The 16,496-nt window shown below is 42.3% G+C and overlaps 1 protein-coding gene across 6 annotated transcripts in view; it reads right to left on the bottom strand.

Moving 5' to 3' along the window:
* Window positions 1-16,496, bottom strand: part of LOC132891504 (histone-lysine N-methyltransferase PRDM7-like) — a 94,446-nt gene that overhangs the window by 46,132 nt on the left and 31,818 nt on the right. For all 6 annotated transcript variants that reach the window (XM_060929150.1, XM_060929148.1, XM_060929149.1 and 3 more), the window contains one exon: window positions 15,800-16,071. In XM_060929150.1, the coding sequence (XP_060785133.1) occupies window positions 15,800-16,071 (272 nt within the window). The remainder of the gene's footprint in view (window positions 1-15,799; window positions 16,072-16,496) is intronic.

Below are 16,496 nucleotides of genomic sequence, written 5' to 3'. Positions count from 1 at the left end.
CCAACTCCTCGGTCATCTCTTTCACAGCTTCCGTCACGTATTGTCTTTCATTTGCATTGATCATCCTAAGATTTCAGGACTCTTGACTTTTTAACAGTAAATGTACCTCTTTTTAAAGCAGCACTTACTTTTGAAGCACTGTGAGATTCAGTAAAGGAGCTCTGCTCTTCTGCCATGATCGGAGATCTCAAACACGGAAGAGGAAAGGAATCGAGAAACGAACGAGAGTTATTTATCCTCTCGTGGATCAGAATCAGAATTCTGATGACCAGCTCATCTAAGGTGTCATTGAGGCATCATGTTAGTGTGGGTCACTGGAGGCTGGGTGTGAACGGCGAGTCATTAGAGTGATCAAAGGATTGCCCGTTAGGGTGATCAATGGCAAATTTAAGATGCCATTCCTCACTCAATCTGGCAATCTGATTCTCTGCAAATTTAGGCATCTTAAAATGTTTTTATTAATGCCAAATAAAATATCCAGCACAAATTATATATGATAGACATAAATTAATAATTTATAAATTTTATTTCAAACACATTTTTAGTTAGTGGGACTGCAGCTTATCACCGCTCCCGCTCGTGCCGCATATGTGCACTCCCGCTCCCGCCCGCGACCGCATATGTGCACTCCTGGTCCCGCCCACGCCCGCAATGAGCTTTCAAAATTTGTCCCGCGCCGCACTGCTTTGCGGCGGGTCCCGCAAGTCCCACGGGACTCCCGTGGGAGTGCAGGGCTCTAGCATACGGTTAAGCACAAAAGTCCAGGTGTACAGGACTGTGGTACTGAGCACTCTCCTCTATGGCTGCGAAACATGGACCCAATACCGTCATCACATCAAAGCGTTGGAGCAGTTCCATCAACGCTGCCTTCTCAAGATCTGCAACTTGACCTGGAAGGACAAAGTTCCTAACACTACAGTTTTAGATTGCTGTAAAATCCCAAGTGTAGAATCGCTTGTTACATGCACACAGCTGGGCTGGGCCCGACATGTAGTGCGCATGGGTCCTGAAAGGATTCCGAAAGCCCTCATATTTGGCGAGCTGTCAACTGGAAAAAGATCGCAGGGCGGACAGCGTAAGCGCTACAAAGATGTCCTTAAAGCTTCTCTGAAGGGCTATAGGATCGACCCTGGGTCATTCGAGAAGACCGCCAAAGATCGGACTCAGTGGCACAGGACCTGCAACAAGGGTTGCCAGCTGTTTGAGGAAGCGAGGACTACCAGGCTGAATGAACAGCGTCGTCGTTGCCATGCTGCTATTACTGCCCCGCAAACTTCACAAGATTTGCAGTTTGTCTGCATTGACTGTCAGCGAGTTTGCGCTTCGTGCATCGGGCTGATCAGCCATCGCAGACATAGACACTAAGTGGCCGGGGACAGAAATTCATCATATCGATGACTCAATCCATCATCACCATCATCAGTGCAAATACAGTGCAATATCTGTAATGGAGAAGGTGCTTAGAAGAGTAGCTTATGAGGTGTATATGAACAGTAGTGCAAATGACCAATAGTAGCAGATACAACAGTAATGCAAATGATTGTAGTGTGACGTGCAAACGGATGAGATAGAGTTTCTTGTGTGAATTAATGTGTTACACAGGGTATCTGCACATTTTAAGTACAAATTTAAAGACTTTTAAGACCTTTTCAAGACCTCTAAATGAAAAAATTAAGACTGTACCATGGCAAAGAAAATGATAAATACGACAACTTAAAACTGTTTTCTGCAATAGTTTTTTTTTTTTACTAACTTTAAGAAGAATGCACACAATTGGTGAACAACAGGGTGCATCAATAGCAACTGTTAGACAGGCAAACAGCTGAAGCAAAGTCGTGTGTTTTGGGCCTGCAGAACTACTGTAGCACCAAAGAGAAGACTGGTGTTTACTGGAGAAAACACCATGAATCATTTCAAAAACGAAAACAATAAACGGCAAGTAGAACCAGCTGAACAACCTTAGCCGGCATTATTTAAATCCCCAAAGATTATCTTTGATGATGTGTGATTTTGTGTCCGACAGCAAAATCAGTCTGAGCGTCGTACAGTATACAGCTGGCTGAGGAAGTTCTCGAGTATCTTCTGCATTATAGCAGGTAACAGCATAAACCTGTGCAGTCATACAATCATCAGAGCGTTACATTAAACACAGAAAAACAAATGTCACCTTTCATAACCATGATCAATATTAATCAATGTGTTGTAATAACTGTAAAATAATTATCATCAGTGCAATTGTTATATCAATGTTCATTATTCAAAAATAATCATTAATTATTATCTATAATCCATGAATAATTGTTTGTATTACTACTACTACTACTAATAATAATAATAATTACTTTTTTAATAATTTAAAAAATTAACTCAATTTTATAACATTTTAATAATCACTACTTATTAGCTATATTAATTAATAATAGAGTAGCAATTATTATAATTCAGTATTATTAATTACTACTTAATAAGCAGTGATTACCAAAATGTAATTTAATAATAAGTAGTAATTATTTTTATTAACTACTAAATAATACAAATAAATTATAGTGATTATTAAAATGCTATAAAATTGAGTTATAAGATTAGTTAAAATTATTATTTAAAAAGTAGTAATTATTATTAGTAGTAGTAGTGATACAAACAATTATTCATGGATTATAGATAATTTGTTTTTAATAGTGAACATTGATATAACAATTGAACTGATAATAATAATAATAATAATAATAATAATAATAATAAGTATTACTAGTATTATTATTATTATTATTATTATTAGTAGTAGTAGTAGTAGTAGAAGAGTTATTTTATATCAATGTTCACTATTTTAAAAAATTATCTATAATCCATGAGTATTTGTTTGTATTCTACCAATTACTACGTTTTAATAATTATTTGTAATAATTTTTAATAACTTAATTTTATAACATTTAATAATCCCTAGTACTTATTAATCACTAATTCAGAAGTAGTAATGATTAATAATCAATAATAATTACTATTACTACTAATTATTATTAGTGGTTATTAATATTATTCTTATTATATTAAAAACACTGTTGTAGATGATAAATAATAAAACTAAAAAACTTTTTGTACAAATTATTTATATTGTACTATATTTAAAATTATTGTATTTTCTGGAGTTCTTTTTAATTGAGTTTTGAAATAAAGGTTGTTTACATATTTATATTAAACTTAGTACAATAAACAATGTTAATTATGTAAGAAAATGATGCTAATCACTATTATTAGTAGTATTTCCTATAAGTCTTATTTTCCACCTGACTCTTGTGTGCATGCGCGAACCCCCCTGCGTTTCACTCCGGAGCGCTTGACCTCTAATGCCGCTTTTCCACTACCAACGCGGCTGAGTCGGGCTGAGCCGTGCCGTGCTGAGTTGGGCTGAGTCGAGCTGAGTGGGGCTGTTGGAGTTGCATTTCGACTACAACCGCGCTGAACCGTGCTGGCTGGAAGTGGGTGGACACATTGGGTGGAGTTAGCGAAAGTGGGTGGACGTCATGTGATGTCATTAAGCAGCGCAAACAGTGACATCAGTGAGCTTTTAAGCGGTAGTCTCACGACCCGAATAGTAAACAATAAACATGGAGGACATGGAGTCGTTAGTGTTGCTGGTCTTGGTTCTGTGGCTTGTTGTCACCGACAACGCCAACAGATACTGGCAAGAGCGTATAGATGAGGCGAGGCGCATAAGGCTCCAGAAATTCTCGTAATTCATAATTATTCTTCTTCCGGGTTTACGGTGTTTACAGATCCCAGCGTGCTCGCGGGGCGTGTGTGGGCATGTGAGGACACTCCTCCTCACCAATCAGTGCACAGGGGAGTGTCTGCTCACGCCCCCAGCCTCACTCGGCTCGCTTTGGCTCGCTTCAGCCCCACTCCAAAACGGTGCGAGTTTTAGGGGCTAAGCAGGGCTGAAGCGAGCCGAGTCGTGCTGTTCTTTGGTAGTCGAAACGCGAGCCGTGTCAGGCTGAAGTGAGCTGAAGCGAGCTGAAGTGAGCTGAAAAAGGGTAGTGGAAAAGGGCCATATCACGCGCGCGCCTCGTGTCCGTGAAAAACCAGTTTCCCAGTCTGCCGTGTCCCCAGCGCTGCGTTATCGTCTTTAAACACATTTGTGCGATCCAGCGCTTTTTATCGCAAACGATTCTTCTCCTTATTTTGGGGGTATTTGTAATCCCCCAACCACTTGTCGTTAAACAGACATCTTCCCATAATTATCAACGCTTTCTAGCGCCCACGTAAGCTACCCGCGCATCTCTCACTCTTCACAACCACTGCACCACACCACCTCCAGTAGCCTCCTAACGTTAGTTCTTGATCTATGGAACGCACAGAACCAATGCTGCCCCCAAAAGGTATGCTGGTCACTTTTAAAATTACAGTTAAAAAATACCCCAAACTGGATGGAGACATTTCACTCGTTCGGTCCAATACTAAATTTAATACCTCCCTTTCAAAATTCCAGTCATTCCAAACAATTTAAGATGTTTTTAGGCCTTGAAAACCGAAAGTTGTATTTAAGACTTTTTAAGACTTTTTCAGGACCCGCGGGAACCCTGGTTACAGACCAGGGGTAGGGGGTAGGTAGTGGACAGAGTTCAGCATCCTGACAGCCTGGTGGATGAAGCTGTTCAGTAGTCTTGTGGAGTGGGCCGGGAGGCTCCGGTACCTTTTCCCTGAGGGCAGGAGGCTGAAGAGTGAGTGTGAAGGGTGGGAGGTGTCACCAGCGATGCTGATGGCTCTGTGGGTGAGATGGGAGTGATAGATGTCCGTAAGGGAGGGCTGAGGGGTACCAATGATCTTGCTGGCCATGTTCACGATTAATTGCAGAGTCTTCCAGCAGGAGGCATTGGAGCCTCCATACCACGCAGTGATGCAGCCAGTAAGGACACTCTCAATGGTGCCCCTGTAGAAAGAGCACGTGATGGGGGTGGGACTTGTGCACTCCTCAGTTTGTGGAGGAAGTAGAGGCGAGTTTAAGCCTTCTCGGTCAGCGATGTGGTGTTGTTGGACCAGGAGAGGTCCTGAGTGATATGAACCCCAAGGAATTTGGTGCTGCTCGCCCTCTCCACTGCAGCACTGTCGATGGTCAGAGGGGGATGCTGTGAGTGACCTCTTTTGAAGTCGACCACAATCTCTTTGGTCTTCCCAACATTCAAGAAAAGATTGTTGTCTTTACTCCACTGGACCAGCTGGCTCACCTTATTTCTGTAGTTGGCTTCATCGTTGTTAGTGATGAGGCCCACCACAGTCATGTCATCCACAAACTTGATGATGTGGTTGGTGCTGTAGATTGGTACACAGTCATGGGTCAGCAGGGTGAAGAGCAGCAGGCTGAGCACACACCCTTGTGGGGCCCGTGCTCAGCATGATGGTCCTGGAGGTGTTACTGCTGACCCAAACATTCTGTGGCCTCCCTGTAAGAAAGTCCAGCACCCAGTTACAAAGAGAGGTGTTGAGTCCCAAATGTCCGAGTTTTTGTATTAGCTGCTGGGGAATGATTGTGTTGAATGCTGAACTGTAATCCAAGAACAGCATTCGTACATAGGTGTTCTTTGAGTCCAGATGAGTGGGGGCTGGGTGTAGAGCAGCAGAGATAGCGTCCTCTATGGACCTGTTTGACCTATATGCAAACTGGAATGGGTCATGAGAGGGAGGGAGGATGGACTTGATGCTCTGCACGACCAGTCGCTCAAAGCACTTCATGATAATGGAAGTCAGTGCTACGGGCCGATAGTCGTTATAGCTGGATGGGAGGGGCTTCTTTGGCATAAGTATTATGGTTGTAGCTTTGAAACACGTGGGGACAGCAGCTTGGTTCAGGGAGATGTTAAAAGATGTCAGTAAGGACATCAGTGAGGTCTCAGCGCCATGGCACAGTCCTTCAGAACATGACCAGGTATGTTGTCTGGTCCAGCTGCCTTACGTGGGTTGATCCTGGAGAGGGTCCTCTCCACACTGGCTGGAGCCAGACATACAGCCTGCTCATCCAGGGGAGGAATGATCGTCTGTGCTGGTGTGCTGTTTTGTATTTCAAAGTGTCCAAACAAGTCATTTAGGCAGTTCAGCAATGTGATGTCACTCTCACAGGTCCATGGGGGTTTGTAGTTTGTGAGGGTTTGAATGCCATGCCAGAGAGACTGTGCATCTCTGGTGTTGCTGAAGTGTTCAAATATTTTCTTGCTGTACTGACGTTTTGCCTCCCTGATGCCACGGGACAGGTTGGCTCGGGCTGTTGCTAGTCCTGCGGTGTCACCAGCCCTAAAGGCTACATCCTGAGCCCGCAGGAGCCTGTGAACCTCTTCTGTCAGCCAAGGCTTCTGGTTAGCATGAACAGTAATTGTTTTGCAGTGAGTAACATCATCAGTGCATTTCGCGAAGTATGCCTCTAAAGCCTCGGTCACAAAAAACGCAAGAAACGCACGGAGGGCGTGTGTGTGACGTGCTTATTTTCAAGCCGTAGACTGGCCGCAGACCGGCCGCAGAGGTTCTTTGTCATGTCAAACAAACTCTACGGGTGCTTACGTTTTTTTCAGGTTGCAAGACAAACTTACGGCCAATGTGCATCTTTCTCCACGAACAAAAAAAAAGCAGCGATTTGGGAAACGCCAAAAATCCTACGTCCTGTGACCTAGGCTTAAGTCTATGTGGTCATTGTAGGTGGCTGCTTCTTTGAAAATTTCCCAGTGTGTAGTGCTAAAACAGTCTTTCAAAGCATAGGAGGCCCCCTGTGGCCACACACGTACCTCCTTTTGTGTTGGTCTGATGGCTCTCACTCTGGGTCTATATGCAGGTATCAGCATGATAGTGATGTGATCAGAGAGACACAGGTAGGGGGAGGGGGGAGGCTTTGTAAGCTCCTTTGTGGGTTGTGAACACCAAGTCCAGTAAGTTGTCACCTTTTGTTGGAAAGCCCACATGTTGATGTAGTTTGGGCAGCAAAACCTTTAAATCTGCGTGACTGAAGTCTCCTGCTGTGATGAGGAATCCGTCTGGGTGCGCCGTCTGTTGTTCACTGATGGCCTGGTAGAGTTCATTGAGTGTCTTGCTCCTAACATTGGTGTTAGCGGTGGGAGGGATGTAAACAGCGATGAGCAGAATCGACGTAAACTCCCTCGGTAAGTACAAGGGTCGGCACTTGATGATGATAAACTCCACCAGCGGAGAACAGTGTTTGTGTACAACAGTAGCATTCCAGCACCAAGCATCACTGATGTAAACACACACTCCCCCACCATGGGTCTTGCCTCCTTCCATAAAGGCTCGGTCAACGCAGTAGCATGTTAGCCCAGCTAGCTGGATAGCGGAGTCCGGGATGTTGTTATTCAGCCAGGATTCCGTAAAGATGAAAACACAGCAGTCCCTCACATCACGTAGTGCAGATCTCATGAGTTCTATGTTATCTATTTTGTTATTTAGTCAGCGTACATTGGCCAGAATGAGGGATAGTATTGCGGGTCTGTGCGGGCTAATGACTAGCCTGGCCCGGATGCCTCCATGCTTGCCACGTTTCTGTTTTCTCTCACACCAGTTCCAGCGCTTCCTCTCTGGGTGACACACAGCAGGCAAGTCTGGTGATGTAGTAGTCCGGCAGAGAAGACCCAGGCCTCGAAGTTCCTCAATGACTTTCTGGTCCAAGGCGAGATGTTTGGTGATATTTCCTATAGCTAGAAGGCAGTGGCGATGATATCTTGTGACCGACATTGCCAGTGCACTACTCGCACATGTGCGTAGACATAAAGCACAGAGACATACACTAGAACATGCACTTTTAGACACTAAACGCGGAGAGAGAAGGGACGCTGCATCCGTCCGTGCCGGCATCTTGATATAATTTCCCATCTTTTTGGGTCCAAATTTTTACAAGGGACAAAAACAATCAAAATCGATCCAGTATTGAGTTAGAGCCCTGGAACCAGCAACCACAAAATGGTTATACAATATAATTCTACAGGGCAAACACCCATGTCAAAGTAAACCGCTTGTTTTCACTAATGTTAAGTGTCTGACAACGTGGAAAGGATCCAACAGAGATACACCTGTATCTGTTTACCTCAATAAGTGTAAAGAAACTGTAGAAAACGACTGCTTCTACACTAATTGTTTTACAATTAGGTACTAATTGTACCTATTCCTTCTTCCAATCTCTGATGCAGCTACCCATTCAAGTGACTGCAGTCAATTATCACATGGGGTGGTTTTCTGATGTTTACAAATGGAGAAGTCATGCAGAATTTGTGAAGAAGTCTATTTCCAAAATAATGCCTGAATATTTTGCTGAATATGACAATATGAATGAAACATTTTAATTTGATGGCCATCCCTATTTATTTGAGCCAGAGTATACAGCCCCTGTCCAATAATCGACGACAGACACTGAATGCGGCCCAGGTTAAAAAATACTGGAGTTTCCCTTAAAGGTTCACATCAAACATCAGAATGCAAAATGCAACCTTTGACTTTGAACATGGCATGGTTATGGGTGCCGAATGGACTGGTTTGAGTATTTCAGAAACCAGGGATGTGATTTGGGGCTGGTGAAATTATCTGAAAATTTTAGGCGGGGGTCTGGGGGCCGCAGGCCCCCAGCTGGTCCAGGGCAGTGCCCTGGTGGGGGGACAAGGGGGGAAGCCCCCCGAAGCTCCTGGGTTTTTCTGACTTAAAAATTGTACTAAAATGGCAAGCAAAACACACAAGAAAAAACTTGTCATAATTAACAAATTCAAGCCAATTTAATGGTCAACATGCAACTCTGACACACGCTCACTCACTCTCACACACACTCGCTCACTCTCACACACACTCGCTCACTCTCACACACACTCGCTCACTCTCACACACACTCGCTCACTCTCACACACACTCGCTCACTCTCACACACAGTCACTCACTCTCACACACAGTCGCTCACTCTCACACACACTCACTCTCACCCCCCCCCAAAGAACCAGCGCGAGCAGGGCCCGCTAGCCTTGGGACGTAATTCGCCCTGAGGCGAGCCGCGGCGCTCCGCTTAGGTTTCATTTCTATCCCGACTTTGGACGCTCGTAGCTCGGGCAGGGGAGGTCCCAGTATCCCCAAACTTGACAGCCAGAGACCTCTGCCCTCTCCCCAAAGAACGAAATCGCTGAACAAATGTCTCACAGTCTTATGTCCAACGTCTGTAGCAACCTCTTTCTCCAACCATTCCCAGCGGAACTTGTTTTTCACTATTCTGTCGATTTCTTTAACTCGATTTGCATCTTTTCGCTCGATCACGGAGGCTGCCATCTTTCAACTCTTTGTTTGAAGCGAGCTTACGCACAGCTAACAAGCGCGTTCATTGGTTGTTACAGAGCGATGGGCCAATCACGTACCTCGTTTCATCTCATTGACGTAATTACGTCATTTACGCAATTACGTCATTGAGATGAAACGAGGTACGTGATTGGCCCATCGCTCTGTAACAACCAATGAACGCACTCGCTTCAAACAAAGAGTTGAAAGATGGCAGCCTCCGTGATCGAGGCATAAAGATGCAAATCCGAGGCTGCCATCTTTCAAACAAAGTCAGAACGAATAGGATACGAATGTGGATTTGAGGGAAAAATCGGAAACATTTTTTTTCAAGTTTTGAGGTGAAAAAAGCGGAATTCCGCGAATTCGCGGAAAAATCACATCCCTGAGAAACTGATCATTTCTGTGAATTTTCACACACGCAACATCCTCGAGAGTTTACCCAGTAAAGCAAGGAAAACAATCAACCAAACAAAAGAAAACTTCCAGCAAGAGAGAGAGAGAGAGAGAGAGATCAGAGGAGAACAGCCAGACTGGTTCAGGCTAACAGGAAGGCTACTGCACCTTAATTAACCATCTTCACAACTATAGTGAGCATAAAAGCATCTAGGAACACAGGACACATTAAATTTTCAGAGAGATGGGCTACAACAGCAGAAGCCCACACTGGGTTTCACTCCAGTCAGTCAAGAGCAGGAATCTGAGACTACAGGTGGGCAGTTCTGCCTGGATAACTCCAGCTTACTGAAGATCAACAATTGCTGAAATACTCAAACCAGCCTATCTGACCCCAACAACTATGTTGTTTGCTGCATGGCTGTGGAAATTTCCCATTCAGCCACAAGAGCATTGGTGAGGTTAGGCTCGATGCAGGGCTCAGTTCTTCCTCTTCAAACCTGGCACACCATGTCGGAATGGAACTCCGTTTGTGCACAAGGGCATTGTCATGCTTGAACAGGTTTGGGCCTCATTTCTCCAGTTAAGGGAAACTGCAATGCTACAGCATACAAAGACATTCTATACAACTGGGTGGTAAGAAGTTTACATGCACTCATCATTGGGCTTTCAATGATTTATTTGAATTGTTCATTTTCCATGGCAGAATGATTGTAAAAGTTTTAATTTATTTTGGGTTTTCTGAAATCAATACAAGGTCAAAACTACACATGCAGGGTTAAAAACATACCAACTACACACCTAATCTCTGGGTAAATATCCCTTAGCAAGTTTCACCTTCTCCAGACACTTCTGGTAGCCATAAACAAGTGCGTGGCAAAATCCTGGTTGGATATTTGACCACCCTGCTTGGCAGAATTGGTTGTGTTCAATTACATTTGTTAGCACAGATCATACTTTTAAGTACAGTCCACATATTTTCAACCATCAAGCTGATGGTTTGAGTTTATGCTGAAGAATGCTGAGGTAGACCTTTTTATTCATTATTCCATTTACAACCCCGATTCCAAAAAAGTTGGGACAAAGTACAAATTGTAAATAAAAACGGAATGCAATAACTTACAAATCTCAAAAACTGATATTGTATTCACAATAGAACATAGACAACATATCAAATGTCGAAAGTGAGACATTTTGAAATTTCATGCCAAATATTGGCTCATTTGAAATTTCATGACAGCAACACATCTCAAAAAAGTTGGGACGGGGCAATAAGAGGCTGGAAAAGTTAAAGGTACACAAAAGGAACAGCTGGAGGACCAAACTGCAACTCATTAGGTCAATTGGCAATAGGTCATTAACATGACTGGGTATAAAAAGAGCATCTTGGAGTGGCAGCGGCTCTCAGAAGTAAAGATGGGAAGAGGATCACCAATCCCCCTAATTCTGCCCCGAAAAATAGTGGAGCAATATCATAAAGGAGTTCGACAGTGTAAAATTGCAAACAGTTTGAACATATCATCATCTACAGTGCATAATATCATCAAAAGAATCAGAGAATCTGGAAGAATCTCTGTGCGTAAGGGTCAAGGCCGGAAAACCATACTGGGTGCCCGTGATCTTTGGGCCCTTAGACGGCACTGCTTCACATACAGGCATGCTTCTGTATTGGAAATCACAAAATGGGCTCAGGAATATTTCCAGAGAACATTATCTGTGAACACAATTCACCATGCCATCCGCCGTTGCCAGCTAAAACTCTAGAGTTCAAAGAAGAAACCGTATCTAAACATGATCCAGAAGCGCAGACGTTTTCTCTGGGCCAAGGCTCATTTAAAATGGACTGTGGCAAAGTGGAAAACTGTTCTGTGGTCAGACGAATCAAAATTTGAAGTTCTTTACGGAAATCAGGGACGCCATGTCATTCGGACTAAAGAGAAGGACCACCCAAGTTGTTATCAGCGCTCAGTTCAGAAGCCTGCATCTCTGATGGTATGGGGTTGCATTAGTGCGTGTGGCATGGGCAGCTTACACATCTGGAAAGACACCATCAATGCTGAAAGGTATATCCAGGTTCTAGAGCAACATATGCTCCCATCCAAACGACGTCTCTTTCAGGGAAGACCTTGCATTTTCCAACATGACAATGCCAAACCACATACTGCATCAATTATAGCATCATGGCTGCATAGAAGAAGGGTCCGGGTACTGAACTGGCCAGCCTGCAGTCCAGATCTTTCACCCATAGAAAACATTTGGCACATCATAAAACGGAAGATACGACAAAAAAGACCTAAGACAGTTGAGCAACTAGAATCCTACATTAAACAAGAATGGGTTAACTTTCCTATCCCTAAACTTGAGCAACTTGTCTCCTCAGTCCCCAGACGTTTACAGACTGTTGTAAAGAGAAAAGGGGATGTCTCACAGTGGTAAACATGGCCTTGTCCCAACTTTTTTGAGATGTGTTGTTGTCATGAAATTTAAAATCACCTAATTTTTCTCTTTAAATGATACATTTTCTCAGTTTAAACATTTGATATGTCATCTATGTTCTATTCTGAATAAAATATGAAATTTTGAAACTTCCACATCATTGCATTCCGTTTTTATTTACAATTTGTACTTTGTCCCAACTTTTTTGGAATCGGCTTGTAACTTTCATAAATGTTACCATATACAGGGCTTTCCATAAGTGCCAGCTGCTGGCCATACAGCCGACTACACAATTAAGTCCAGCCGGCTACTTTAATGACTATTATTTTTGTAGCCCACAGGCTCTAAATATTAATTTTTGATTTTAATAAAATTAAATGTTTATCTAACGGACTGACAATAATGTCAAACTGAATCGTACTCATTTAAGTTGTGATTCGCGCTGTTTGTACCGATAATAACCACAAATCCCCCGCCGACTTCGTTGATCAAGGGAGAGTAACTCATCTGTGGCCCCAACATGCAGTGTGTGCGCGCGCGCACTCAGCGGAGGCAGTAGTGTGTCGGGGCCGTCGGAGGCGACATCGGAGGGAACAGTAGCAGAGATGACGCTTATTTTGTCTCCAGTAAACCAGTCTTCTCTTGTTCAATTACGTGCTGGCATCAAAAGACACCGTTGGTTGTAAATGAAACCAAACTGAGTCGTTGGAGTGTATTTTCATACACAAATGGAGAAATGTTCGCTGAGTGTTCGCTGAGAAATGTTCTCCCTCAACCTGGACAAAAATGTCCAGGTTGAGGGAGAAGGTGTGGCAAGCACCAGGGAGAATCTCAGTAGGGCCCTTTTTGAGCTGGGCATGGACTCTGATCCTGAATGGGAAGATAGTGATAGTGAAGATGATTGCGATGGAAATGGGGATAAAACTATTTAAATGTATTCTGAAGTGCTGGTAGCATTCTGGACTTTTGTTGAATGATATTTAACTTTTATTTCAGAGTATTTTTATTTGTACATTTTAGGTTATATTTTTGTCACTCTGACTGTTATTCAACAGGTTATAATGACCTGCAACCTCAGTTTGTCAGTTGAACGCAAGAAAAGAAAGAAGATTTACTGCTATTTTGCTTTGTATTTGAGTAAAGTGAATAAATAAATGGTCTGTGGAAAATACATTTAATCCTGGGAACTGCGTGCACAGGAGTTTATTTTGTGTTTGAATCTGTCAGGAAATTTCTGTAGCACGAGTGAATGGCCCATGATCTCCTTTTAAACTCAGTGAACATGACTGTGTTTAATGGCAGCATGTAAATATTTTAAATGATACATTTTCTCAGTTTAAACATTTGATATGTCATCTATGTTCTATTCTGAATAAAATATGGAATTTTGAAACTTCCACGTTATTGCATTCCGTTTTTATTTACAATCTGTACTTTGTCCCAACTTTTTTGCAATCAGGCTTGTCCTTTAACTATGCATAACAGTTGCACAGTGCTCTTGGTATTGTTCATTGTGGCCAAACAACTCAATCTTCATCTCATCTGACCATAAAACCTTCCTCCAAAACACTTTTTCTTTGCCCATGTAGTCAGATGCAAACTTTATTTGAGCTTGAAGGTATCAATTTTGGAGCAGGGGCTTCTTTCTTCAACAGAAGCCTCTCAGTCCATGGTGATGGATTTTTGTTAACCATGTACACTGTTCTCAACAATTACATGAAAATGAGCATGCCTAACAATCTCTCTCTTGCTCTCGAGCTACAGTACACATGCCACTCCCAAGATACCAGTGATGCTGACCATTCCTGTTCTCTGGACCTGCCTGATGCATCCCGATGCCCTACTTCTGGCTGGAGTTCTCATTACTTTGCTCCTGTGAAGAAGGGCCTGAAGATAGACTTAAAAGAATGGCTTTGGAAAATTAATACAAACAATTTTGTACGATGGCTAAGGACTACAATTGCCATGATAAGTTTTGGTCTGCAGTTGTCATGAACATTTTTGCACTCAAGTCTCCTTCAGGAAACATTTGATAACGTCAACAAAATAGACTACAAAAACTATAGTATATAACAGGATAGTAAAAACTATAATAAATTTTCTGGTTACACAATTGCACTTTTTGAACATATAGGACACAGTTATTGAAGCAAGTTATTCATAATCACACTATCTGTTATCACCCAGATGAGGATGGGTTCCCTTTCGAGTCTGTTTCCTCTCAAGGTTTGTTCCTCATGTCGCCTCAGGGAGCTTTTCCTTGTCAGCATCACCTCAGCCTTGCTCATTAGGAATATATGTTTATAAATTCATATGTTTAAAATTGATATCCAAAGTGTATATATTTTTGTAAAGCTGCTTTGCAACAATGCCTATTGTTAAAAGCATTATACAAATAAAATAGACATGACAATTTACAGAGAAATGCATTTAAACTAATTCAGAGGAACTTCATCATGCTACAAGAAAATGTCCTAAAGTGCACTACCATCACAATAAAGGACTTCAACAGGAGAAACAGTGGAAGGTTTTAGCCTGGCCAGAAGAGAAGACTGAAGGGAGAAACCCCCCAAACCAAACAACAACTGAAAGAAGCTGAAGCTTGGAAAAAAGCCAGCTGGATGCCGTTATTACAAGCAAGGTACATGCAACCAAATATTAAGTGTTATTTACTTTTAAGACTATCTATTCCAATAATTTTACTGACCTAAACATCGGGTGATCCGACACCAAAAGTGTTATGTTCTAAGCTCTTCAACGCATCTAGATGTAAATATCAGGAAATACAGCCGAATCTTTAATCTGTCAACTCATATTTATCTTTTGATCTCAAATCCAAATGTCTTACGTTTATACAAAAAAACAAAAGCATTGGCCTTGTCATTCAAATACTTTTAAAGGGATCCATATATGGTTAAGAGTCAGAAATGAACTAACTAAGCTTGAACGATATATTAGGCAAGGTACTATGCTATACTGAGGTATTTAGAAATAATCTTTTTATCAAACATATGGAGATGCTGTATTGAGGTGATATAGTGCACAGCAGGCACCACCAGTCAATCTACTGGTGAGAAAGATGGTGATTGGTTAACTACATTTCCCATGCAACTTAGGCAGTGATCACATTGTGTGTTCTGTTGTCTCTTGGACAAGTCCGATGCTGCTCTATAGGCAATTAGTTAAATACAACTAGATCTGGAATCATGAAAATATTGCCACATATAACTTTATCTTGAGATGTCTTCTTCCAACTACAAAAGCAATTCATTAGCCAATTTTTTTTTAACTGCCAATCTGCCGCACAGATCATCTCCATTCAGCACACTGATGTTTCGGTATCCACCGTGGCGATGTCCAGTATCTGCCATGGCATTGGGTCCTACAGAAAGGTGTGCTGAATCTATGGAAGAAGAGCACTTATTTCCTATAGAGTATTCCATGGATCATAAATACTACATGCTACAATGATGTCTATCACCAGCAGCTCAGCTGTTATGTTTAAAAATAAATAAATAAATAAATAAATAAATACAAAACATCACCATAAACCCAGGAGATACCTTGGAGAAATGTCAGGATGGTATGAAGATATGAAAAAGGAGATACTGCCCAAGCCTTGAACTAACCTTGTACTTGTGCCATTTATCACAAATTTATAAAAACTCACCACCCAGGAGTATCCACTGTTCATAGCTTTCTCTCCATCAACCAGCTCTCCCTGGTAGGGTCCAAAGTGTGCACCAACTGGAACAGTCTCCCCCTTATTAAACACTCCCAGGCCTGCGTCAGGAATACTGGACTTCTGAATCTCTAGTCCAGGAGGAAGTGTTTGTATGACTCGGTCAGGGACTCCCATGGGAACAGGCGTATCAGGGATGAAGAGTGCTGGACCGTGAACCTCACATTTGTTGAAGAAAAAGGATTTGCAAACCTCACAGTCTGGAAGGAAAGAATTTTTAATAAATAAATGAAATATAAAGGTGAGCTTGTTTCAACCACCAGAGCCTATTTATAAGTGTGACACTAGAATACATGGCTATATGCATGTATTTGATACCTCACCACTGTTAAATACTATCTAATTAAAGTGAGATGGAAATCATAGTCAGTAATTTGCTCTTCTGTTCTTTTTATGCCCCTCCCTCAATATCCATCTTATCATGGTGGAGGGTTTTGTGTGTTCCAGTGATCCTAGAAGCTAAGTTGCTGGGGGTAATCACCCCTGGTAGGGTCTCCCAAGGCAAACTGGTTCTAGGTGAAGTACCAGACAAAAAAGCAATTCAGAAGACCCTCATAAGGAAAGATTAAAAACAAGGACACTGATAGCTCGCCCGGAACAGGGGGCTCAGGTCTGGAGCCAGGTC

Source organism: Neoarius graeffei, chromosome 9, assembly GCF_027579695.1.
Source record: "Neoarius graeffei isolate fNeoGra1 chromosome 9, fNeoGra1.pri, whole genome shotgun sequence".
NCBI lineage: Eukaryota > Metazoa > Chordata > Actinopteri > Siluriformes > Ariidae > Neoarius > Neoarius graeffei.
The sequence above is the reverse complement of the archived record's forward strand: the minus strand, read 5'-3'. Positions and strand labels throughout refer to the sequence as shown.